Genomic DNA, 26,224 nt, shown 5'->3' on the forward strand with positions numbered 1-26,224 from the left:
CTTTTTCCTCACCAATGCCCCACAGGTTCCTAGATCTCAATGGGCAGGGATTTAAACCTCCCCATCAATGTATACTGAGATATGAGTGTGTGCATGTATTTGTGTGTGCATTGACATGGTCCCTGTACCTATCACCTGACCCTGGATGCAGACTACCTGGCCAGAAATGTTGTGGACCCCTGCATTAGGTGTAACAACTCTAAACCGAAGTGCTTTGATATAGAACAAAAGGTCAAAAGGGATACAGCTACATCATTATTTAAGTAAGACTGCTTTCTTTCCTATTGCTTTCTTCAAAGCAGCTTTGATCTCTTTATTCCTCAGGCTGTATATTATTGGGTTAAATGTTGGTGTCACTACAGTGTAGAGGAGGGAAAGGATCCTGTCACTATCCAGGGAATAGACTGATTTGGGCCGAACATAGGTGAAAGTGACAGTTCCATAGAAAAGAGAGACAACAATGAGATGTGAAGAACAGGTGGAGAATGCTTTGCGTCTGTTTGTAGCTTCAGGCATCCTTAGGATGGTGGAGATGATGAGGACGTAGGACAAAAGGATGAGCAAAAAGGGTACCAGGATAAAGAACACTGTTACTGTGGCAACTGCCACTTCATTCTTGAAAGTGTCTGTAGTGGCCAGTCTCAAAACAGGCAAAATGTCGCAGAAGAAATGGTTGATTCTGTTAGGCCCACAGAAAGGAAGAGTAAATATTGAAACAGACTGCCCAAAAGATACCAAAATACCAATGGCCCATGAGATGGCAGCCAAGCGGGCACATTCCTTGGGGCTCACGATGCATGAATATTGCAGAGGCTTACATATGGCAACGTAGCGGTCATACGCCATGACACAGAGAAGGCAACACTCCGTGATGCCAAAGAGGATGAAGAAATACATCTGAATCCCGCAGCCCACAAAGGATATGGTTAAATTCTCTGACAGTAAATGATCTAGAGTCTTAGGGATGATGGATGAAGTGTAGCCAATTTCCAAGAAGGACAAGTTGAGGAGGAAGAAGTACATTGGTGTGTGAAGGGCTGGATCAGCAATGGTGAGGATCAGTATCATGCTATTGCCAGCCAAGGCCACCATGTAGAATATTAGCACCAGCCAAAACAAAAGGACCTGCATATTCTGGAAATCCGTGAAGCCTAAAAGTACAATCTTAGTCAAGCAGGACTGGTTGCCTCTTGTTATTGTGTCATCCAGATGGGTTCCTGGAGACATGACAGGAACTTTGAACAAAGAAACTCATAGTTAATTCAAGATGGTTCACATTTCCTGAATAGAAATGGATGAGTTTGTGTTTCTATAATGTTAATTCTGGGCTTTGCAAGACCTACCTTGGAATCCGTGCAGGAGGAGGGGCGAGCCCGTGCTACAGGTAGTGTGGGCCATCACCCCTGTCTACACATAAGACGCGATGGGCTGCAGGAAGGACCCATCACATCCACCATTTTTTTTTTAGTTTTAAAGGGCCATGTGCGCAGGAGAGCACCAATGATAAAGATAAGGTGTTTTTGGTTTTGGTTTTTTTTAAAAAGGGTTCCTCGCTCCCCACTGGCTCCGATGTCCCCCCGCTCTGGCTCCGATGTCCCCACCTCTCCCCATGGCTCCATTTCCCCCATCTCCTCCTGGCTCTGTTTCCCCCCTGCCTACGATCCTGTGCCCATGATCTCTGTTTCCCCCACCCGTGATCTCTGTTCCCCCCCGCCCGCAATCCCCCACTCATAATCTTCTTTTCCCCCCGCCCGCGATCTCCATTTCCCGCCCAGCCCCCTGGCTCCGATTCCCCCATCTCCCCCTGGCTCTGATTCCCCCCATCTCCCCACTCTGCCCTGATGGCCACCGTCCACTGCTTTCCCCAGCTACTCATGAGTAAATGCAGTAGCCGGGAAAAGCGGCGGAACGGGCTACACGGGCTCAGCCCAAGACCGCGGGAAATACCGGGCCACAAGTGGTGCCAATTACCCTGGGGCCAGGGAGGTTTGACCCCTGCTTGAGCCTGGGATCCCCTGTGTGTCCTGGACACACAGGGACGAGCCTGGGCCTCGCACTGGGCTAACCCCTAGTCTAGCAAAGGCCTCTGTCATCTTGCAAGCACTTTTCTCTAATATAGGTATATGCTGTACTCTATTTTGCCTAATGTATACAGTTTCCCCCAATTCATGCAGTTATATTGTACAAATGCATTGAGAAGTGCAAAAATCAAAGGATAATTGCACTCCTGTTCATTTCTTAATTCAGTAATTGTGAATTAGGTCAGTTATTATTAGAATTCAGACCAATCATCGTCGTCATCATCATCATCATCATCATCATGCCATAATATAGCAGCCCTGACATACGGTCCCTGAGAGTTTCTCTGAAATTGAATTATTCCCTGCCATGCTGAAAGAAGTTCTCACCCATAATTTAAAAGCACTGCACTTGAACATGAGTGCCCATTGTTTCTCCCCAATGATCAAGCTATTGCTCTCTATGGAGGAGTACTCTTTTCCCATCATCCAACATAAGTGAGCGGACATTTCAGGCCTGACTTGCATCATCCCCAACAACTGAAATATGTGGGAACCCTCTTAAGCCAAAAAACCCCAATAACCTAAAACAAAACATACCCAATTGTCTAAATCAGAATTACCTAAAAATAACCCCCATTTTATGAACGCATGTATGCGTGAAGGCAGTCGCCACCCAACCAAGCACATCCTTAGGCATCTTATGGTATGTTGATCTTACTTTTCTGATAGTATGCTGCTAATTTTCTGAGAGGTGACAAATGTCCACCAAATAACAGCTGGAAATTCTCATTGGATACACCAAGCAGTGAAGATTCTGCTGCTGTAAATGTGTCTTCACTTGTTCCAACCTCTGGAAAAGATACTTCTCCTGATATACCTGATTGGCTGCTCACATGATGCTAATCAGTATGGATGGGAAAAGCATTTTGAAAATTGCTTTATGTCTCTGGGATGAGAAATTCTGAAGGGACTAAGTAGTTTTCCCCCTTCTGAATGCCATGTGATGGAGCCATTATTAATTGGAGTGGGGTTTGGTAAACCAACAGCTAAGGAGACATTGACTTAGGGGAAAATGAGATCAGTGTGTCAAATCTCCATGAAGAGCTCCATTTTTAAAAATAATGATGGAGCATGAAAGAAGGGACCAGGGGACTTGCAGCATGGTGGGAAGAATGAATTAACCTTCCTCTACACTGCTACAATCCCCTGGAAAGTTGCCCTGTCCATGGCAATTAAGCTGAGCACAAAACCTTATTTTGGCACTAATGGACACTCAGGGCCCTACGGAATAGGCCTGGAGTTCCTCTGAAATAGATTGTGTTGGAGCGCCAAGCACTCAGGCCTAGCAATGTTCCTGCAGAGTAGAGACGTCTGTGCATATATTAAGACACATTGGAGATGCTGCCTGTCAAGGAACAGAAGGGAAAGGAAAGGAACCTCTCATGCAAGCACTGAGTCATTACTGACTCTTGGAGGGACAACCAGCTTTCGCTGACGTTTTCTTGGCAGGCCTTATAGCGGGGTGGTTTGCCGTTGCCTTCCCTGCCGTTATTACCTTTTCCCCAGCTAACTGGGTACTCATTTTACCGACCTTGGGTGGATGGAAGGCTGAGTTGACCCGAGCCGGCTGCCTGAAACCAGCTTCCACTGGGATTGACGCTCCAGCCCCTTAATCATTTTAGTTGCCCTTTCCTGCACTTTTCCCAGCTCTATAATATCCTTTTTTTAGGTGTGAGGACCAGAACTGTACACAATATTCTAAGTGTGGTCACACCATTGATTTGTATAAAGGCAGTACGATACTGGCCATTTTATTCTCAATTCCTTTTCTTATAATGCCTAACATGGAGTTTGCCTTCTTTACAGCAGCTGCACACTGGGTGGACATTTTCATCCAGCTGTCCACCGCAATCCCAAAATCTCTTTCTTGTTTGGTCACCCCCAGCTCAGATCCCATTAGGTTATACTTGAAGTTGGGATTTCCCCCCTAACGTGCATCACCTTACGCTTGCTTGCATTGAACCACATCTGCCATTTTGATGCTCACTCTCCCGGTATCATTGGTGGCTACATCAGGTAGCCTCATAGTATGGCAGCCTCTGGTGGCACAAGGCTTCACACAACAGCCGCAGGTTGTGGCACCTGCATTTGGTAGTGAAAATACACAGAAGTCACCTGGGGAGGTGTCCATGGAAGAGACTCAAAGGCTGCTTTGCGGAGATAACATACTAATGTGAATGAAAGCAGCTGTAGAAGGAGTTCTGTTCTCTCTGAGCTTTTTCTATCACAACTGCTCGTGAGAAGACTGCTCTTATCTTTAAGGAATGATATGTAGCATGCTAAATCTGAAAGAAGAAATGATCTTGTTTTTTAGAGGATTTCTGAACGGCTCCAGGACCTTTATTGGCTGGAGAGCAGAGTGAAAATGCTCTCAATTACTGTGTAAACACATAAATGGCTCATGTCTACTTTAGAATGAGGGTTCACGGCTTAGTCGCAGATTTGCATTCATGGAAACTGTGAGGAATAGGACCTCAGATTTCATGGCTGGGAGAGATTTTGGAGCATCTTTGCTATTCCAAAGTAAAGAGTACCAGGACAGATAGATGGGTGACCCGACTAAGGGCTCATCTACACCAAGCAGGATATTGCACTATGAAAGTGGTATGAAAGCAGTATATAAAAGGCAGGATCTACACTACTGCTTTATAGCGGTATTGAAGTGCACTGACAACTGTTGGGGCCCATTGACACATTCCATATACCGCTATCATGCCACATTCATAGTGTTATATCCTGCTGGTGAAGATGTGTCAATGGGCCCCAACAGTTGTCAGTGAACTTCAGTATGACTCTAAAGCAGTAGTGTAGATCCTGCAGTGCACTTCAGGACCACTATAAAGCAGTAGTGTGGCTCCTGCCTTTTATATACCACTTTCATACCGGAATATCCTGCTTGGTGTAGATGAGCCCCATGTAGAAGGCAACTCACAATCTACTTAACCCAGATAGGGACATTGATTGAACATCCAACATCCTGTTCCTTCCACCTTGCCCTGTGACAATACTTTAGCTGTTCAGAAAGTTAGGCCAACTCTCTAAGAGGCTTCTTCACCCCAACATAGCTATCTACCCAATTATACTATTTCAAGATGCCCTACAGGTTTATCTCAGAGGGACATTTTCTTAGCTCTTTTTGAGACTTGAGAGGACTTTGTCAAAACAGATGACTTGCCCTATAATTATTAAAATTACTGTAATCACGAGTGGTATTTTCAGAATTCCCATGGGGGATCACAGGCTCTTTGGAAATGATGGACCAAAAAACACTGAGTCTATACAGCCTACTGTCTAAACTACTCATCCACTCCAATCTGGGAGGCTTTTCTGAGGCAGGCACAACTCTGTCAATCCACGTTTTTCTCTATCTTCTGTCAGAACTGATACTCCTTGTGGTGGCCATTGGTGATCATGAAGGGGTCTGCTCTGGGTTTGAGCCAAGTTTTTTCATCCATCTTTCTAATTTTGCTTCTGCTATTGTTGCATTTGGACTCCAGCAAAAGTTCGAACAACTCCATTTGCAGTCGGGGGACAACAATTGGGAGTCAATCATATACTCCTTCAGAGAAGATTATCATTGGTCACCTTGTATCTACTGAATTTGCCAATTTCACTGAGCCGGACCTTACGGAACACCCATATTCCTCCCCAATAATTTCTGCGTAAGTGATTCCCCTGATGGGGCATGTCTGTTCTCCTGTACTCACTGTCTTTCGCCATATCACTGATCATTTGCTGGTTTCCAAATGTTTGTGCTGTATTCTCCCAATTCTAAAAGGTTGAGATGCCTCTCCAAAGACTAAGGCCCTTTCTACACCTGAGGATTATCCCAGGCAAATGGAAGGATCATCCCTGCCTGCTCCCAGGATCCCCTGTGTGTCATTTGGATGCACAGGGATGATTCTGGGATGATCCCGGGATATAGGCATGGTGTAGACATTCCCCTAGTAACTGACACTAAGATCTTGAAGCTAAAATGTGCTGCTATTTTAGGCATTTTGATGATGCACCTCTTGCCTCTGGCCTTGTCCACCACTGTAATGCAGCCTCCAAGAGCTCCTCTGGAATAGAATTCAGCTCTCAGACTGAAAGATGTTCAGAACCCCTGATACCCAAAAGTCAAACCCACAAGCCACACATATGAGCAAGGTTTCTCACACATTAAATCTAACCCCATTAAAGATGTTCTGAGAAGAGCTAGAGGATGGAAAGAAGATGTGGTGGGAGAGATGGATTGTTCCATGGGTTAGGGGAAGCAGGAAGAGGTGCACTGAAATCTACTCAGGAATCAATAATTTTATGCCTGTAGACATTTCTTTCTTCATGTTCTCTGTGTGTTCTGCTGTGCTAGCTGAGACACCATGGCCATAGCTAGACCTAAGGTTTATCCCTGGATCGTCCAGGGGTCAAACCTGTTCATCTAGGTGACACACAGGGGATCCAGTGCTCAGGCAGGGGCGAACCCGGGATGATCCCAGGATAAACTTTAGGTCTAGCTGTGGCCCATATCTTCACAATAACCCAGGGAGGTGGGTTATTGGGATAGCACCGTACATAAGAATAGGTACAGGGCACACTCTTCACACTTAATCAGAAGTGCGTCCCACTGTGTTCATAGAGTTGTCCCCCAAAATCAATGGGAACAGAATTGCATCTTGAGTTAGCTTCACAGGTGAACAGTGTTTTGGGCTGAAGTTTTCTACATCCAAACATTTTAGCCGCTGCACAGAATTCATTGTACTATTCACACCAAGCTGTATATTCCACTATGAAAGTGATATATAAAAGGCAGGAGCCACACTACTGATTTATAGCTGTATTGAAGTGCACTGACAACTGTTGGGGCCCATTGACACATGCCATATACCTCTTTCATATCACTTTCATAGTGTTGTATCTTGTTTGGTGTCGATGTGTCACAGGCCCAACAGTTGTCAGTGCACTTCAGTATCACTATGAAGCAGTAGTGTAGATTCTGAGGAGCACTTCAGGACCACTATAAAGCAGTAGTGTGGCTCCTGCCTTTTATATACTGCTTTCACACTGCTTTCATAGTGGAATGTCCTGCTTGGTGTAGATGAGCCCTTAGATTCTTCTACTCGTGTTATCTTATGAGACAATCCTCATATATTTAATTTAAGCAATCTTTTTTTTTTTTATAATATGTCTGGCAACATCCGACTGACTTAGATGGGACAGTCACAACGGAAGCTGTAACGCAGTTGCACCTCTGATGTCAAGATTTAAGATGGTATGACAATCTCATTGCAGTAATATGCCTAAAAACTACCAGCATGTCCTTGCCTTTGTGTTTGCTATTGATGAGATCAACAAGGATGCTGAATTGTTCCCCAATACCACGCTGGAATTCAAGATTTATGAGAATCGTTTCAATTCAAGGCTAGCTGTTGGAAACAGTCTAAAACTCCTCTTTGGGGGACAAGGGGATCCCTTGAATTACAACTGTGTCAGGAAAGATAAATTAATGGCTGTTATTGGTGGCCTTACCTCCCAAAACTCCATACAGATGACCAATGTCTTTAATACCTACAAGATGCCACAGGTACATGTTTAGAACCTAACAGAGACAACCAGAATGAGAGTGGCCACATCGACGTCCCAGATTAAAACTGTTCAGGGCAAAAGTCTCTGTTCAGCCCTGAACTCTCTATTGGCTGCACTACTATTTTGGTAGTGATGGTGATTTCTGGAAACAAGAATGTTTATCAATGGGTACTAGTCTTGATTGCTATATGCTACCCCAGTGTCAGAGACAATGACCCTCTTCAGATGACACACTAAGCCATGGTGGTTGAGCATTTTGAACGAAACATTTGGGCTTAGCCTATCATGTGAACTATGACTTAGGAAGTTGTGAACTGTTCCTAACCATGGTGGCTACATTCCCATGGTTTAAGCACACTCCATAATAATTTGCTGCAAAATGGTTAGAGCCCTAAGTATGGTTAGTGTGTTGTCTGAACAGGCCTGGTATGCCTACGTACACCAGAAGCTGGGGAACATGGGTGGGAGGGTGCTGTTGCACTCATGTCCTGCTTGTGGGTTTGCTGTGAGCAGCAAGTGTCTGGGCACTGTGTGAACAGAATGCTCATCTAGATGGCTCTTGCTCTGATCCTGCACAACACTTCTTAGGTTCTTATAGATACTCATAAGTAAGCTTAGGGCCTTGCTAGACCAGGCGTTAGCGCGCTGTGAGGCCCGGTTTCCGTGCTGTGCGTCCAGAGGACGCACAGGGGAATCCAGGGTCAGGCTGTGCTAAAACCTGCCTTAACGCGCCATAAGTGAAGTAGCCGGGAAAAGCCACAGACTGGGCACAGAGCTCATACGAGCGCTGTGCCCATTGGGCTGGGGGGGGATCCCGGGGGGGGGAGACAGGGGTGGGGGGGAAGGCCGGACCCGGAAGGAGAGGGGGAGGGGAAGGCCGGGCACTGTGATGGCATCAGGGAGAGGGAGGATGGGTGGCACGGGCATCAGGGAGAGGGAGGGTGGGTGGCCCGGGCATCGGGGATGGGGAGGGCGGGCGGGGAAAGACTGGGCCGGGAGGCATCGGGGATGGCAGGGGGGATCAGGAGCGGAGGGGGCTTAATTTTTTTAAAAAGGCACTTACCTTGTCCGGAGTTTTCGGGGCGCACGTGGCCCCTTTAACAAAATAAATAAATAAAATAAAAAAAAATAAAAATGGCCGATGCTGCAGGGCTTCCGGAGTCCGTGCGCGTCGTGCGTGTAGAAGGCGGGACGACGCGCGCTAAAAGTAGCGCGCCGTCACCCCGCTTCCCTGCTGGCTTATCCGGCATGGTCTAGCAAGGCCCTTAGTCTCAAGTAAGTTGGGATACGATGGCAGTTGAAGAATCAAAGCTGTGAATGGTGCATATGAGAAATGTAAACATTGAGAAAGCCAGTTTTCCTCAGATTTTAAAGAAAAACCATATATTTTTCATTAGCTCAGCTATGGCTCTTTTGATCCAGTGTTGAGGGACAAAACAAGGTTCCCTTCTTTCTACCGGATGGTCCCGAATGAAGATCCTCAGTATGTTGGGATTGTTCAGCTCCTCAAGCATTTTGGATGGAACTGGATTGGCATAATTGTTTCCAATGATGACAGTGGAGAAACCTTCCTTCGAACCCTGAGTCCAAGGCTCTTGCAGAATGATGTCTGCATTGCTTGGACACAGATAATCCCAATAGTGTCAACGCTTTTACCCCAAAAAATACTTCGAAAAAAACTGAAACGAATTCATTCGACTCTCTCATTGAATGAAATCAACGTGACACTTGTCCATGGAGACCGCCAATCTCTGGATGGTTTACAAATACTTTTGTCCATAAATGAATTTTTTTATAAGAAGCCCATGCAAAGGGTGTGGATCACTACTGCTGAATGGGATTACACTGCTGTATTAATGCCGAACAAAGTCACCACAAAAACCTTGAATGGCACCTTGTCATTCAGTCTCCATACAAATGTGGTGCCAGGATTTCAGGACTTCCTCGAGAGCATAAATCCACATCAGTCAAACATTAATATTCAGTATTTTTGGTTCACTGCATTTCGGTGTTCACTTCCACAATATAAACTTTATCACCAAACCAAAAAGAACTGCACTCTGGAGGAGAAGTTGGGGAGACTTCCTGGATCCGCCTTTGAAATGGGAATGTCTGGGCATAGCTACAGTATTTACAATGCTGCCTATGCTGTTGCCCATGCCCTCCATGCCATGTATTTATCAAGAACCAGGCGACCATCGAGAGGAGATGGAGACAAATGGAATTCCACGAATGTTCAGCCATGGCAGGTAGTCCCAGCAACTCTTAAATCATAGAAGATCATACGACACTAGGCTGTCATGAAAAAATGAGAATGTATGTATATAGGAGAAAGGAAAGGAAAGGAACCTCTCATGCAAGCACTGAGTCTTTACTGACTCTTGGAGGGACGCCAGGTTTCGCTTACATTTTCTTGGCAGGCCTTATAGCGGGGTGGTTTGCCGTTGCCTTCCCCAGCCGTGATTACCATTCCCCCAGCTCACTGGGTACTCATTTTACTGACCTCGGGAGGATGGAAGGCTGAGTCGACCCGAGCCGGCTGCCTGAAACCAGCTTCCGCTGGGATCGAACTCAGGCCGTGGGGAGAGTTTCAGCAGCAGAAACTGCTGCTTTAAGCAATGCCATAAATGTCTTAAGCACAGATTGGAGCAAATCCTGTTAGGAGACTGAACTTCCACAACTGAAAAGGAAGATTTCAGCCTATTCCTAGAACAGTAAGATAGGGGGAATCAGAGGTGAGGTGTTACACATTCTTGATCACTTTGGTTGCCAATGAAACAAGAAATTATCCAAGAAGAATGATGAAAACCAGGTAGGCTGTGATTTCATTGAAGCAGTTTTGTGCCACCACCACCACTACTTGTGTATTGGTGTGGGTTCATAGTTAACACACCCCAAAAACCAACTTTGTCATAGAACCTCCAAACCGCTAGTTTTGTGCTAGTTTTGTGATGTTTTGTGCTAGTTTTGTGCTAGTTTTGTGATGTTTTGTGCTAGTTTTGTGCTAGTTTTGTGATGTTTTGTGCTAGTTTTGTGCTAGTTTTGTGATGTTTTGTGCCGCAAACCCCAAGTTTGCCACAGGAAGACCAGAAACGACATACCCTTAGGTGTAATCCGGTGAATGAGAAAAAATTCACGTTCTCAGATCCACTCCATATCCCAAATTTTGTGCCGCCACCAACAGCTGTGTATTGATACTTCAAGTGTGGCTTCATAGTTAACACACCCAAAAAATCAATTTTGTCATAGCACCTCCAAACTGCTCCCAAAGTTTTGTGCTAGTTTCGGTGCTTGCCGTCCAAATATATAAGGGACAGTGCTGTTATCCCTGTAGGGGAACCCTGGCTAATGCTTTGCCATAATTTGGGGTCCAAACTTCAAACGTGGAAATGTATAACATTATAAATTATTAAAGTCACTGTATAGAAAACAAATATTTATGTTAACGTTGAATAAAGAAATCTCTAGCAATTCTCAAAACTGAATGAAGCTAGGTTTCCTAGAAACTGCCATATTTCGCAATTCACAACTAAGTCAAAGCGTTAACTTTTCAGTAAACTGGACCTTGCAATGTCAACTTGAGGAGGGTCCATGCTCATTAATCCCTTGTTCGTATGGGTCTTTTTCATGTGTTGTAAATCATTGAAGCAGTAGTTTCCAGGACATGACAGGGAGATGGAATTGACACTCATCAAATCTGGGCAGACAATATAGAAATCTTAATTTAGAAGAAGAGAGGTGCTGGGGTAAAACCAACATTCCCTGATGCTGGACCCCTTCCCTCTAATTCCCAGTGGGAGTGGAATGACTGTGATGACTCCTTGGTGGAGGGGAAACACTTCACACATGTTCAGAGGCAGAAACCCTTGTTTTTGCATTTGTGCTTTATATGTTCTAAGGCTGAGCCCAGGCATGGAAAACAGATAACAGGGCTTTCCCCTGGTAACCCTTCCCCATGCCCTAGGATGACCTATAGTTCAGTAATATATCACATGGGTCATAGGGAAGCTTCACGGGTACATGGCGATGTCTTGGATGGGAGCATTTCACCACTAAAATAGTTATTTCATAGTTATATGAACATAATTCATTGTTTTGGGGGCAGTGCCTCTTTGAAAGTTTGTGCTGACCAAGGATTTGATCTATGGATGCTTCAGATGTACTTTGGAAGTTATGAGATAGGAGGGAACATTAAGTCCCCTGGTTTTTTTGCTGATGCCTTCTCAAGTGGACAGACACAGATAAGATTAACAAGAGCCAACACTTGGTCCAAATGGAATCACTGAGAAAATTAATTGTATTTGAGGCTAGAATGCTCTCTCTCTCTCTCTCTCTCTCTCTGTATAATCCCACTGACAAAGACCCTGTGGGTTGAAACACATTTTGGACAGCTGTATGTTTAATTTCAATTTTATGTATTTGTTCTAGTATTAAATATTTACATTACCAAGTGTTTACAAATGCTTTTTATGGATTAATTATTTTATTTTAGCATGTGTAGCTTCATTTGAATCTTGAACATTGTATCACACCAATTTTCTTAAACCCTTTTTGTTTTTTGGATTGACTTTTGTTTATAATGACCACTTTTTATAATATTGGATGGAAACACTTCACCTCCAAAAGAGATATTTCATTTGTCAACTTCCATCTCATTTCAGATGGAGCAGTTTTGGACATTTGGATATACAGTAGGCTCCTGTAATTTCATGTTTGCTGGTACTGATACTAGGAGAAATAGATATTTTAAGTCTGAGGGTGATTCCAGAAGGAGGTCTCATAGCACAACCATTTAAGGATACTGTAGAGCAATTCCATAGTTTCCTTCTTAATAGAGGGAAAGGTGGTATGTAAAGAGGTGGGGAAAGCTATGGGAAGACATGAGAGGTTTGCAAAAGGAAAGGAATTTCATCTGCACCTCTTGTAACTTTCTGTGAAAGAAGCAGGGTGATGGTAGGATAAAAGATTCATCTTTAAGCATCCCAAATGTCACAACTTCACAACTTCCAAGGAAATAGCATTAACCATTTCCTAAGTGCTGACTCACCCCTCTGCTACCGGTAAGGAGGAAGGGTAGTTTATCAATTCCATTAATGAAGAGGCAAACAGTGCATTGCAAACCTTTTCTTTCTCCTCCAAACCAGCTCCACTCCTTTCTGAGAAGCATCTGCTTCAACAATAGTGCTGGGGAAGAAATCTTTTTTGATGGCAATGGGGACCTGGCCATGGGATATGATCTCACCAACTTTATCGCCTTCCCCAATGAATCCTTTCAGAGAATCCAAGTTGGGAGGATGGAGCCTGAGGTTAGTTCAGAGAATGGGTTCACCATCAATGGAAGTGCCATTGTGTGGAATCACAAGTTCAATCAGGTGAGAATCATTCTGGTTTTTTCCTTTGTCATTATCTGTATTATCAGCAATTTTTATAAGCATGTTACAGATACTGCTATCCAGGGAGGTTGATAACTTATCGGAAGATGCTAGACATGCCCAAGATGTGTTGATTATTTATTTATTGAATGGACTAAATGCCTGATAACCAATTTTCTTTAGGCATTGTTCAAAATAGAATAAGCATCATAAAAGAAGAATCACCCAGTATCAACTGCCAATAATGTAAACTAAGAAATAAACCAACTTTTTCTAAAATATAATAGGAATACAAAAAGTGAAATGATGATCAGGTATAAAAGATAACCCATATTGTAGGGACTAAACAAATAGAATTTACTGAGCAATTCTGAACTCCCTTGGAAAGTGTACCAAGGGCAGTTGGATAGGTTGGATTCCCCCTCTGAAGGCCATAGACACTCGTGTGACCTCACATCCTTCCCTTTTCTCCACTCCTGCTCTGTTGCAGTTGCCACAGAAAGCAACACAGTGGCTGCTCCTCTGTGATCATGACAGCAAAATTGCCTCCGTCATTCCTCTTGGTGTGCCAGGATCTTACTGGCAGGGCTTTGGATAGACAGAGGGATCTTAAACACACACACACACACACACACATTTTTTAAAAAAATCTTAGGCCCATAACCGGTACAAACAACACCTGCTGAAATTCCCTTTTCAATACAACTGTTAAAGATACAGGAGCCCTGTCCTCCTTTTCATATGGTCACCCTAACAGTGATAGCATTCAACCCCAGATAAGGTTTTCACCCCCTTTGCCCCACATTGGCCTTTTTTCTGCCTAGTCACTTGGCTTGACTGAATTTACAGTTTAAGACCAGTACTATTAGAGATACGCTGAATGGGATACTGGAGCATGAATACGTATGAATTTTGACATGATAATTTGTCCTTCAGAAATCAACAAAAGCACTCCATATTTAATGTTTATGTTGTTGAATGTATTTATAATAAATATAGGATTGCTCTGAATACAATCTCTTAATTTCCCCATTTCCCCATTTTTTAAACAATTATGCTAGTTGGTAAACATTGTTGATCCATTTTCTGTGCATAAGTGTTTCTGAATTTTTGCATTTCATAGCAATGATCAACTTAGCTACTGTTAATTAATTAGAAATAATTAGTTCATGAATTTTTGATACACGTGAACAGAAAAGCACTGAAAATATTGCTTTTAAGTTTCAGCATAAAATAAATCCAGCTGTTTTGTGTTTATCTCATTGGATGAATGTCTGGATACTGTTGGGTCATCTGCCAAGGCCTTGGTATCAGTTATGCTGGTCTCAAGACCTTTCTATTATGAGAGAATTTGAAGTACTAGATTTCTGCTTCCAATTTTGAAGTACAAGATGAAAAGACAGACCTGACCTCAGTCAACTTTCTAAACATGCTGTGATTGTAATACATTTGCATTCTTGTTGGCACTTTGTGCTGGGATAATAGCATAGGATAAGTTACCTGCTGATCCATGATCAAACTAAATATAGAAATCTGATACCATAGCATCCTTAGATAAAGATGAAATCTGTCAGACTATATTCCTATTTTAAAGCTGATGTATAGAAGAGAGTTGAAATGTAAGCTTAATTTTGTAGTAAAAAGGATGAATATTTGGAAATAGGTAGAAAGCAGCTGAGACCTCCTGGTAGTTGTATTTATTTATTTATTTATTTATTTATTACACTTATATACTGCTCCCATAGCTCTTTGGGAGATTATTGTTAGGGGGCTTTCCCTTTCAGAAGTGCTATCTGCCCTTAGCTGAAAGCCAGAGAACATGTCAGAAGTTTTTACAGAAGTTTTCACCCTGTTGGAATGCTCTTCCTGCATTGAGCAGGGGGTTGGACTCAATGGCCTTATAGGCCCCTTCCAACTCTACTATTCTATGATTCTATGATTCTACTTTTGGTTATCATTAGATGCAGCCCAGTTCCACCTGTGTCGAGAGCTACCACCCTGGACAGAGCATGTTCGTCCAGCAAGGGAAACAAGTGTGTTGCTATGATTGTCTTGAGTGCTCCCAAGGGAGGATTTCAATCCAGATGGGTAAGTGCCTGGATCCAGAGTTACCTGGAAAATAATATAGATATTTTAAATTCAGGTTTAATGTAAATCCTGACAGTTTTGTCTCTAAACAAGTATTTGAGTCTATCTATCTATCTATCTATCTATCTATCTATCTATCTATCTATCTATTGTACAGTATTAGATTAGGTGAAAGCTATAGGAGTAGTCTATACTGAAAATACTGAGACTTTGCTTCTCACCTTCAGATGCAGACCAATGTCAGATGTGCACAGAAGACCAGTATCCAAACAAGAAGCAGGACCAATGCCTTCCTAAAGAAACAATCTACCTGTCTTATGAGGAGGCCTTGGGAATAGTTCTGGCCTTCTTAGCTCTTTTTCTTTCTGTGATCACAATCATTGTGATCGGGAGCTTCATTCAGCACCACAATACACCCATCGTCAAAGCCAACAACTGGAGTATCACGTGTACCCTGCTGTGCTCTTTGCTGCTCTGCTTCCTCTGCTCCTTCTTGTTCATCGGCTGGCCTGGGAAGGTGACCTGCCTGCTGAGGCAAACAGTATTTGGTGTCATCTTCTCCATTGCAGTGGCTTCTGTATTAGCAAAGACCATCACTGTGGTTTTGGCCTTCATGGCCACCAAGCCTGGAAACAGGATGAGGAAATGGGTTGGGAAGAGACTGGCTCTATCAGTGATAATTGTTTGTTCTCTTATTCAAATTGGCATCTGTGTAGTGTGGCTGGCAACCTCTCCCCCCTTCCCCGAGTTTGACATGCATTCCCAAGTTGACACAATCATAGTCGAATGCAATGAAGGCTCAGCCCTCATGTTCTACATTGTCCTGGCCTACATGGGGCTTTTGGCCTTCATCAGCTTCATGGTGGCTTTCTTTGCCAGGAAATTGCCCGATACTTTCAATGAAGCCAAGCTGATCACCTTCAGCATGTTGGTCTTCTGCAGTGTTTGGGTGTCCTTTGTGCCAACATACCTGAGCACCAAGGGGAAATACATGGTGGCTGTGGAGGTCTTCTCCATCTTGGCCTCTGATTCTGGCTTATTGGGGTGTATCTTCTTCCCCAAGGTGTACATTATTATGCTGAGACCTGCATTGAACACCAGAGACCAATTAGTCAGGAAAAAGAATGGTTAGAATTGAGAGGTTGAGTGATGTCATCCTTAGGAATGGGAGTCCATTAACTTTCCAATTTCTTGGAAAGTATTTCCTTTCCTGGTGTAACTCTTGTGAAAGTACCCCCTTCCTTCTCTTTATAAGCCCGCTCTATCACTGTCAATTCCAGCCACTGTGGCTGCTGGTCAGGATGATGGGAGTTGTAGTTCAACATCTGGAGGCCCTTAAGTGCCCCATTCTAGATGATGTTCAGTATCTGCATCCATTAGAGACACTTATTGGCTGGCAGTAATTTGAGTTTAAGTGAAACACATGTGGAAAGCTTTCCCACACTGGGTGCATTATAACAATCCATATGATTAGGCGAAGGCACCTTTGTCCCCATGGCAAGATATGGCATCTCCAGGAATGGGCCCACTTGGTACTGTATTTTTAGCTCTGCAATTGCACTTCTGACAACTACTGAAACCTGGTCGTCATGACTTTGGGTTGTATTTCGGATTATTGTAATTATCTTTAATATTCCTCGTCCGCCTTTCAGGGCAGAAGCCCTCCCAATGCTGCTTAAAGCAAGCAAGCAAGCACATAAAGCCATTAAGATATTAAAAGTGATAAAAAACATAAACTCAATAAAACAGCAATAAATGCCAACAATAAAAATAGCAATACAAACGAATGATAAAACCAGCAGCAATAATTACAGTGATAAACAACAACAATTCTATCCATAGAAGGCCAACTTAAACTCAGATATTATACTTAAACTTTAATTGGAGCCTCAGACGTTGTATGGTGACAGGTCTGCTGTAGCAAGAAGTGAAATTGCGGTGAGTGGAGTGTGGAAATAATGAGGTGACACAAGTGTTTGGCTTTAAAACCGGGCCACATTTTATTGAACATAACTGCAGAAGGGTAACCTAAGCGGGCATCTCCTCTACAACAGCTGCAAGCCGTGTTCTCTCTCTCTCTTTTTTTAAAATATAATTTTTATTTTCTAAACTTTCAAACAATACAAACAATACAGTATAAAACAGTACCCCATAATACACAATAATACATACTAAACAATTTAATAAACATATATTTTAACTTAATTCCATTTAATACAATCATTGATTAACATTAACGTGCTCCCCAACCCCGGGATCTTATTCTAATTTCCAAAATCTCATTACTTCCTCTGGAGGTGTTTTCCCTCTCCCCTTAAATAATACAAAATCTAAAAACTGTATCCATATTTCTTCAAAATCATTCATTTTTATCATTCCTCTTCTGACTCTCATGTTACATGTTAATTTATCGTTAATAGCAATTTCCCACATTTCTTTGTACCAATCTTCTATATGATAAACCTCTTGAACCTTCCAGTTCCTGGATATCATTAATCTTGTAGTTGTTAACAAATTCGTTATCAATTCTTTTGTCTCTTTATTACAATTCAATTCTCCATACACTGATAACAATGCCACAGTTGGTGTCTCTTCTATCTCCATTCCTATAAATTATTTTATCTCCTTAAACACCATTTCCCATAATATTTGTACAAATTCACATTCCCACCACATATGTAAATACGATCCTTTTGCTTGACATCCTCTCCAACATAATGCTGAGTTCGTCTTATTTATCTTATTTAATTTCACTGGGGTTAGGTACCACCTCCAGACAAGCTTGTAATACTTTTCTTTTATCCTCATGGACATGTTTCTCAGCACTTGTCTCCATATCCCTTTCCAACTCTGTTGCCCTATTTGTTCCTTCAAATTGTTTCCCATACCATCCTACCTATGCTTTCCGTCTCTCCCTTTTCCACTAATATTCTATATATTTCACTTGTTAGACCTTTTATTGGTTTATTTTCTCTTTTCTCATTTTCTTTTTTTTAAATCAACTCCTCAAACTTAGTAATTCCTCTACACTCTCCATTATCTTTTAACCATTTCTTCGTCCATTGTTCTAATTGAATACAATTTAACCACAATATATTTCCCTCTTTTAATCTCTCCTTTATTTCTTCCCTAGTTTTCAACCTTTCTAACCAGTCTCTTAACTTCATTACCTTTCCTTCTTTTAGACTTTTTCCCAACCCTTTTTAAATTTTTTCCAGAAAGTTCCTCATTATTATCACTGGTGATATTGGGGAAATACTCAGAACTAAGTCATTTTAATATATTCGACATATTTCCCAGTGATTTTTTAAAAGGGGGTTCTCTATTTCTTCCCCCCATTTTTTTAGCATAATCTCTAAAAATATATATTTTCTAATTTCCATTCTATATCATCTCCCTTTCTATCTTCCAACCAATTTAAATCTCCTATTCCTATCATACTTTCTACCACATGTCTCAACCTATTAGCTACATAATATAACTTTAAGTTTGGGAGCCCTAGCCCTCCTTTTTACTGCATTACCAACTTTTTTTATCAAGTCTCACCTTTCTATCTTCATTACAAAAATTATTTACTATACTTTGCCAACTTTTTAATTCTTTTTCTGATAATTTTATTGGCATCATTCTAAATAAAAAAATACTTTGGGAGAAATCCTCATTTTTATAAGGGCTATTCTTCCAAACCATGATAAATTTATCTTTTTATATTTCTCTAATTTACCCATAACTTCCTGTTACAAACTGTTTAAATTTCCCTTTTCCATATCTTCTAAATTCCTAGTGAGCCTGATTCCTAGATATTTAATTATTTCTTTAACTTTCATATTTTTCTCTTTACTCTCCCACTCTCTCTTCCTTTTTTACTATAATTAAACAACATCATCTCTGACTTTGTCCAATTTATTTTTAATCCCGTCACCTCCTCAAATTCCCTCAGATGATGTTTTATTCTATCCATTTTCTTCAATGGATTCTTAATTCTTAATACTGTATCATCTGCAAACATATTTATTTTAATTTCCTCCTCCCTTCCTATCCCTTCAATAGTTTCATCTTTTCTTATCACATTCGCCAATAGTTCTTTAACCAATACAAATAAAACCGGTGAAAGTGGGCAACCTTGTCGTGTTCCTCGGGCTAGTTGTATTTTTTCTGTCAAGCTGTGTTCTCTTGGGTGAAACATTCCTGTCCAGAGGGTGGCGCAAAACATTCCGCCACCCCTTGGCTCCCCCTTTTGGGGTGGGAGACCTTCCAGTGTCACCTCTCCCCATGACGTAAGTCTGTGGGTGAGTGAAAAAGGTCGGTCAAGGGTAACCCTTATATCCCCAGCTGGACTGTAGGGTTCACAGCTGTTGAGCCTCAGGTGTTTACCCATCACCTTTAGGTGCCATGGAATGCTCACCAGCCCTAACCATGTGGAGATATCTGCTTCCCTGCCATCCAATGTGACCAAAACAGAGAATGCCAATCATCCTATTTACTACACCCTAGCCTGTCTTGTAGTGTGAAGTAGGCAAAAAAAAGTATGACATTAACAGTAGGTTATAAGTAAAAAATTCCTACTTGGCCTAGTGATGACCGATAAACCACACTACCTTCAGGAAAGGGCGGGAGGGAGCTGCTTTGAACAGAAGAGGAGGGGAGGGGTGAGTTTTCCAATTAAATAACCTTGGAAACCCCTCCCCTCCTAGGTGGCGCAATGTGAGACCGTCTAATTGATGGCCTCCATGCCTCGTCTCACCACCCCCACTTGCAACGGCCACACCATGCCCAAGCTGTGCTGGACGTGTTTGTAAGGCTTTTATCTCACTTGACTTGGCAGCATTTGGTGCAAATTTGGCCATCATTTACACAAATTGCAGAACCTCCGCCACCCAAAATGAGTGCACAATTCCTAGGAAAGCGCTGCAGATTGAGCTTGCCTCAGAACATCAGAAGGTGCTGTATATGAAGCCAGACATTACGTCCATCTAGCTCAGCATTAGTGACACTGATTGACATTGAGCATCTCTCTTGGTTTTTCCAGCACTACCTGTAGATGCTGGATTGAATCTAGGACATTCTGCATGCAAAAATGCTACCATGGCAACCAATTTGGATGGCTTTAGAGGAGGGGGTTAGATAAATTCCCAGGGGAGAAGACTATCAATGGCTGCTAGTCCTGATGGCTATGTGCTACCTTCAGAATTAGAGGCAGTAAGTCTACGTATGGCATTAAGCCTATGGGGAACATCGGTGGGAGGGTGTTGTTGCACTTGTGTCCTCCTTTTGGGTTCTTGGTCAACAGCTGGTTAGCCACTGCATGAAGATAATGCTGGAGTGGATGGACCCTTGGTCTGCTACTGCATGGTTTTTCTTACGTTTTCTTATGCTCTTATGTTCAAAGCCAATGGGCTACCTCTGAACTACACACCTTCCCCTAGGGTTGGCTGTGTAGATAGGACTTGAGAGACAGGACACACAGATGACAACAGTGATAGCAGTGAGGATGTGGTGGCCCCACCAAGGCAGCCAGCCCACCTGAGGGCATCTTGCCCAAATCCCTCCCAAATGTGGATCAGTTAATGAACTAATAGAGAGGGATGGGAAAGGAAAGAGATGTGTAACACGTGCATGGGGTCTCTATCAACAGAGGTTGAGTCATGTGGAGCCAGGCTGAGTGGCCAGATTTTGCACAACAGCAGATCCTGGAGAGCACAAGATTCCCTATGGCATTGAATGGCTCATGGGGACACCACTGAGCCTGAGACTTGTTCCTCTCAAAGCAGATGAGACCTTCAGGAACACTGGGGGAAAAAGTAGATTTATCTATGGTTAGGACTCTGATGGTACAGTAAGGACTCTTTTTTTCTGGTGAAGAGAAGGCGTGCTTGGAAAGAGAGGTATAGGACGTACAACCCATGACTCATGGGCCACATGCAACCCCATTCCCAGCAGTTTGTGTTTTCCCCATTGCTCTCCTTGTTGCTGAGACAACCACTGACCATTTCTCCAGCCACCCCTGGATGCAGTCCTGGAATAACTAATCTCTGGCCCTTTCTACACCTAAGAATTATCCCAGGAAAATGGAGGGATCATCCCTGCCTGTTCCTGGGATGCCCTGTGTGTCATTTGGACATAAAGGGATGATCCTGGGATGATCCTGGGGAAAAGGGCAGGTGTAGAAACGGCCTCCATCTCCACCCATGAAGCTAACCTTCACCCTTTTGGTCCCTGCTGTCAATTGCAAATGATGTTGAGCATCGCTGCTTCCACTCCTGGTAGAATGCTGTAGGAGCTGCTCACAGAAAGCTTTCCATCTGAAATCTGGAGGCCGGATTGTCTTTTTTCGGAGATGTTCTGGCATCCAGTGTCAGAGAGCTCAATTTCACATCATATCATTTATTATATTTCTGTAACGCTCCATTACTAAAGGTATCTGGATAGCTCACAAATATTAAAAACATTAAAATACATTCCAGAAAGTGAAAAACCCCATTTACATAAAAACAAAACAACAGACTTGCACAAACAACATATATCTAAAAGCAATTCATTTCTATGACCCTCTGAGTGTTTCTGTCAGTGCTGGAAGAGGGAGCATCAAGATTGGGACAGGCTTTTGCCTCACTCATCCCCAGAGATTCATAGATCTCCCCATCCATGTACACCAAGAGGTCTCTGTGTATGTGTATGCATGTATGTGTGTGTTGATGTTCAGGAAACATGGGTCCAAAAACCCCTTTAGGAGGCAGGCATGTGGAGTTCTGATTTGGATCCTGGACATCGTTTGGGCATTACTGTGTTGGATTTTACTTGGCCTGATCAAGTCAATAGAAGTTGACATAAAACTCTTCAGCACTCACAAACCATCAAAAATGCATTGTACAAAGAGCAAAACCATTTACATAAAAACATAAACAGGATCACAGAGGCAACACAGACCTAAAACCCCGTTTATATCTATGACCCTTTGAGCGCTGCTGTCAGTGTTGGTAGTGGGAGCATTGTTTGTGTGCGCACGTGCACATGGTCCCTGTCCTGAACAGATGACATTGGATGGAGTCCTCATGGCCAAATAGTCTGGGCACACCTGCATTAGGAGTACCAACTGTAAATTGAAGTGCTCTTGACATGTGACAAAGGGACAAAATTGATTTGCTACAGCGAGATGATTATCTAAGAAAACATGGTTTCCTTCCAATTGATTTCTTGAAAGCAGCTTTCATCTCTTTATTCCTCAGGCTGTATATTATTGGGTTAAATGTTGGTGTCACTACTGTGTAGAGGAGGGAAAGGATCCTGTCACTATCCAGGGAACAGACTGATTTGGGTCGAATGTAAGTGAAAGTGGCTGTTCCAAAGAAAAGAGAGACAACAATGAGATGTGAAGAACAGGTGGAGAATGCTTTGTGTCTGTTCTTAGCCACAGGCATCCTTAGGATGGTGGAGATGATGAGGATGTAGGAGAGGAGGATGAGCAAAAATGGTACCAGGATAAAGATCACTGTTACTGTGGCAACAATCAGTTCATTCTTGAAAGTGTCTGTAGTGGCCAGTCTCAAAACAGGCAAAATGTCGCAGAAGAAATGGTTGATTCTATTAGGCCCACAGAAAGGAAGTGTAAATATCTGAAAAGACTGCACAAAAGCCACCAAAATACCAACAGCCCATGAGATGGCAGCCAAACCGGTACATTCCTTGGGTTTCATGATGCATGAATATTGCAGAGGCTTACATATGGCAACGTAGCGGTCATACGCCATGACACAGAGAAGGCAACACTCTGTGATGCCAAAGAGGATGAAGAAATACATCTGAATCCCACAGCCCACAAAAGATATGGTGAGATTGTCTGACATTAAATGATCTAGAGTCTTAGGGATGATGGTTGTGGTGTAGCCAATTTCCAAGAAGGACAGGTTTTGGAGGAAGAAGTACATTGGTGTGTGAAGGGCCATATCAGCAATGGTGAGGATCAATATCATGCTGTTGCCAGCCAAGGCCACCAAGTAGAATGTTAGTACCAGCCAAAACAAAAGGTTCCGTGTATTCTGGAAGTCTGAGAAGCCTAAAAAAATTATCTCAGTCAAATAGGACTGGTTGCCACTTTCCAATGTATTATCCGGATGGGTTCCTGGTGACATGACTGGAGCTTTGAACAAAGAAATCCACAGTTAATTCAAGATAATTCACTTTTTATGAATATTTATTTATTTATTTATTACATTTCTATACCGCCCAATAGCCGGAGCTCTCTGGGCAGTTCACAAAAATAGAGATGGATGAATTTGTTTGTTTCTATAATGTTCTCATTTTATTTCCAGTACAACTATGTTCTGTCCCGTTTCTCCATTTTCTGCAGTATAACTTGTTTTTGCAAGCACTCTTTTTAAAAATAATATATGTACCGTATTTCTTCGATTGTAAGACACCATCAATTGTAAGATGCACACTAATTTCAGTACCACCAACAGAAAAAAAAAACCTAAGACACACCCGCGATTCTAAGACGCACCCCATTTTTAGAGATGTTTATATGGGGGAAAAAGTGCGTCTTAGAATTGAAGAAATAGGTAAATGTTGTACTCTATTTTGCCAAATGGATATAATTCTGTATGCAGTTTCCCCTAATTAACACAGTTTAACTATACAAATGTTCTGAAAAGGACAAAACTCAAAGGATAATTGCATTCCTGTTCATGTATTAATTCAGGAAGTATGAATTAGGTCAGTTAGCATTAAGATTCAAACCAACCTAATTTCTACCCCATCCCTAGTCCTGTGATTTGAGAACATGCTTCCTTCAGTTTTGTCACCCATTTATAGATGTTATAGATTATTTTGTCGGGGTATTGATTAATTTTCCAGAGTGCGTGCTGACTGCGAAGTACTGGAAGCACACTGATTGCTAGCTTTCAAGTCTTACTTGAGGAATAAATCAAGTACTCACGTCTGTTTTATCAGTAAGAAACTTTTACTGACAATAGATAATTACTTTACAAAATGGTCATATTTACAGCTTCTTCACCAAACAAAATAATAACGGTAACAACCTGATAGCAACCTAACAAAAACCTGACAACAACATGTCTTTAAACATGGACATCTTAAATACATTTTCCCCTTGGCTCAATTAACCAATTGTCTCTTTTACAAGTCTTGCACGTAGACCAGAAAACTGCTCCGATCTGGACTCCTGCTGGCAGAGAGAATTTTGCCAAGGACATATTTAACTCCTTAAAGTCCTTTTCTTTCTTCAGTAATATTGTCAACAACAACAGGAACAATTGAGCCATAATATAGCAGCAATGACATGTGGCCCCTGAGAGCTTCTCTGACATTGAATCCTCCTGGTCGCCACCCCAAGCTAAAAGAAGCCCTCACCCATGGTCTAAAAGCACCCTAGTTGAACATGACTGCCCATTGTTTCTCCTCAATGATCAAGCAATTGCTCTCTGTGGAGGAGTACTCTTTTCCATTCACCCAACACAACATCATTTGCTTCACCCCCAACAACTAAAATATGGGAAACTCTCTAAATCAAAGTAAATCAATAGCCCAAAACAAAATTTACTCAATTGTATAATTCAGAATGACTTAAAAACAAACCCCGATTTATGGACGCATGCATGCATGGAGGCAGTTGCCCCCACCCAACCAGCCAACCAAACACATCCTTAGGCATCCTATGGTATATCAATCTTACTTTTCTGATAGTATGCTGATAATTTTCTGAGAGGCGACTAATGTCCACTGAATAACAGCTGGAAATTCTTATTGGACAGACGAAGCAGTGAAGATTCTGCTGCTGTAAATGCGTCTTCATTTGTTCCAACCTCTGGAAAAGATACTTCTCCTGATATACTTAATTGGCTGCTCACATGATGCTAATCAGTATGGATGGGAAAAACATTTTTAAAACCACTTTATGTCTCTGGGATGAGAAATTCCAAAGAGACTAGGTAGTTCCCCCCCCCTTCTGAATGCCATGTGATGGAGCCATTATTAATTGGAGTGAGGTTTGGTAAACCAATGCCTGGGCAGACATTGATCAGGTGGAAAGGAGATCATTATGCAAAATTTCTACGCAGAGCTCCATTTTTAAATGTTTCTCCTCCCCATAACTAGAGAAATTCTATGTGCCTATTTTGGCAAGTCCCATCCCCGCATTGCTATTCCTCAATAATGCCATTTGCTGCCTCCATTTGAATTCTAAGATCATAAAATTGCCCATGCATTTCACACAGCATCATGGGTTTCGTAGTCTTGATGGCTTGTGAACTGTTGTTCCCAAACATGTTCTTTGTGACAATAAATATTGTGGCAACACTCTCATGTGATTTTTGGTTCAACGGTGTTCTGCAACAATTAAATAGAAGCATAAGGTGATGGCGAGGAAAGGTCTAGCTGAAGGGAGTGAGAGGAGACCCCCTTGTATAAATGGTAGCGGGAAGAGGAGTGAAGAGCATTAGACGAAACTGAACACTGTGTCCACAACTAAAACCCATGCTTTTCCTGCACTCGTGTGGAATTCTGGGAAAGCACAGCACAGTTGAAGGTCCCAGAGTCATGCAACATATATTATCTCCATGGGTATTGTGAATCATGCAAATGGACTCTGCTGGTATTGGCAGGAGCTGCCCTTCCCAGTAGCACCCATGTCTCCTGCTGTTGACCTTGCTGAAATTACCTCTGATTTCATATCAGATGGGTTTCCACTGGGGAGGATTCCAACAGGGGTGGATCCTGGAGGTCAACCCCCACCCCCGAAGAATCCAAGGAGCCTCTGGCATGATCTGCTTCTTTCACAGGCCAGATTAGGTATACAGGCTAGAGGTTCCACATGCCTAGTTAATAGGAACACACACACTGTATAATTTAACAACAGTTGATCATAGTCTTCATCATTCATATTATATTATGTGGGATAGAAATGCAATCAATCAATCAATCAATCAATCAATCAATCAATCAATCAAATCAATATCTTTACAGCCTCCACCCCCCATTTGCTCTTAAATACTGGCTTATGATAAAATTGTAACTTGACATTAAATTCTGCATCATTATCATCATTTTTAATCAAAGTATCATTCTAAAGTGAATAATCTATAATTAGGTGTGTGTGTGTGT

General features: G+C 42.4%; 3 protein-coding genes across 3 annotated transcripts; 1 reads left to right on the forward strand and 2 right to left on the reverse strand.

The window, feature by feature from the left end:
- Positions 1 to 255: 255 nt before the first annotated feature.
- On the reverse strand, positions 256 to 1,227 carry LOC134405677 (olfactory receptor 10A4-like). Its single transcript, XM_063136922.1, has one exon. The coding sequence runs from the start codon at positions 1,225 to 1,227 to the stop codon at positions 256 to 258; it is 972 nt and encodes a 323-aa protein (XP_062992992.1).
- A 13,752-nt stretch (positions 1,228 to 14,979) lies between these two features.
- Positions 14,980 to 16,238, forward strand: LOC134405678 (vomeronasal type-2 receptor 26-like). Its single transcript, XM_063136923.1, has 2 exons — positions 14,980 to 15,106; positions 15,334 to 16,238. Exons 1-2 carry the CDS (start codon positions 14,980 to 14,982, stop codon positions 16,236 to 16,238), a joined length of 1,032 nt encoding a protein of 343 aa, XP_062992993.1.
- Positions 16,239 to 22,263: 6,025 nt separating this feature from the next.
- LOC134405679 (olfactory receptor 10A4-like) lies at positions 22,264 to 23,235 on the reverse strand. Its single transcript, XM_063136924.1, has one exon. It carries the CDS (start codon positions 23,233 to 23,235, stop codon positions 22,264 to 22,266), a length of 972 nt encoding a protein of 323 aa, XP_062992994.1.
- Between the last annotated feature and the right edge of the window lie 2,989 nt (positions 23,236 to 26,224).

The sequence above is a fragment of the Elgaria multicarinata genome, chromosome 11 (genome assembly GCF_023053635.1).
Source record: "Elgaria multicarinata webbii isolate HBS135686 ecotype San Diego chromosome 11, rElgMul1.1.pri, whole genome shotgun sequence".
Classification (NCBI taxonomy): domain Eukaryota; kingdom Metazoa; phylum Chordata; class Lepidosauria; order Squamata; family Anguidae; genus Elgaria; species Elgaria multicarinata.

Bases quoted from the DNA above. Each gene is read 5' to 3' on its own strand.
- LOC134405677 (XM_063136922.1), bottom strand. From the start codon at position 1,227: ATGTCTCCAGGAACCCATCTGGATGACACAATAACAAGAGGCAACCAG.
- LOC134405678 (XM_063136923.1), top strand. From the start codon at position 14,980: ATGCAGCCCAGTTCCACCTGTGTCGAGAGCTACCACCCTGGACAGAGC. The intron at 15,107-15,333 runs GTAAGTGCCTGG...TCTCACCTTCAG, and splicing joins GAGGATTTCAATCCAGATGG to ATGCAGACCAATGTCAGATG.
- LOC134405679 (XM_063136924.1), bottom strand. From the start codon at position 23,235: ATGTCACCAGGAACCCATCCGGATAATACATTGGAAAGTGGCAACCAG.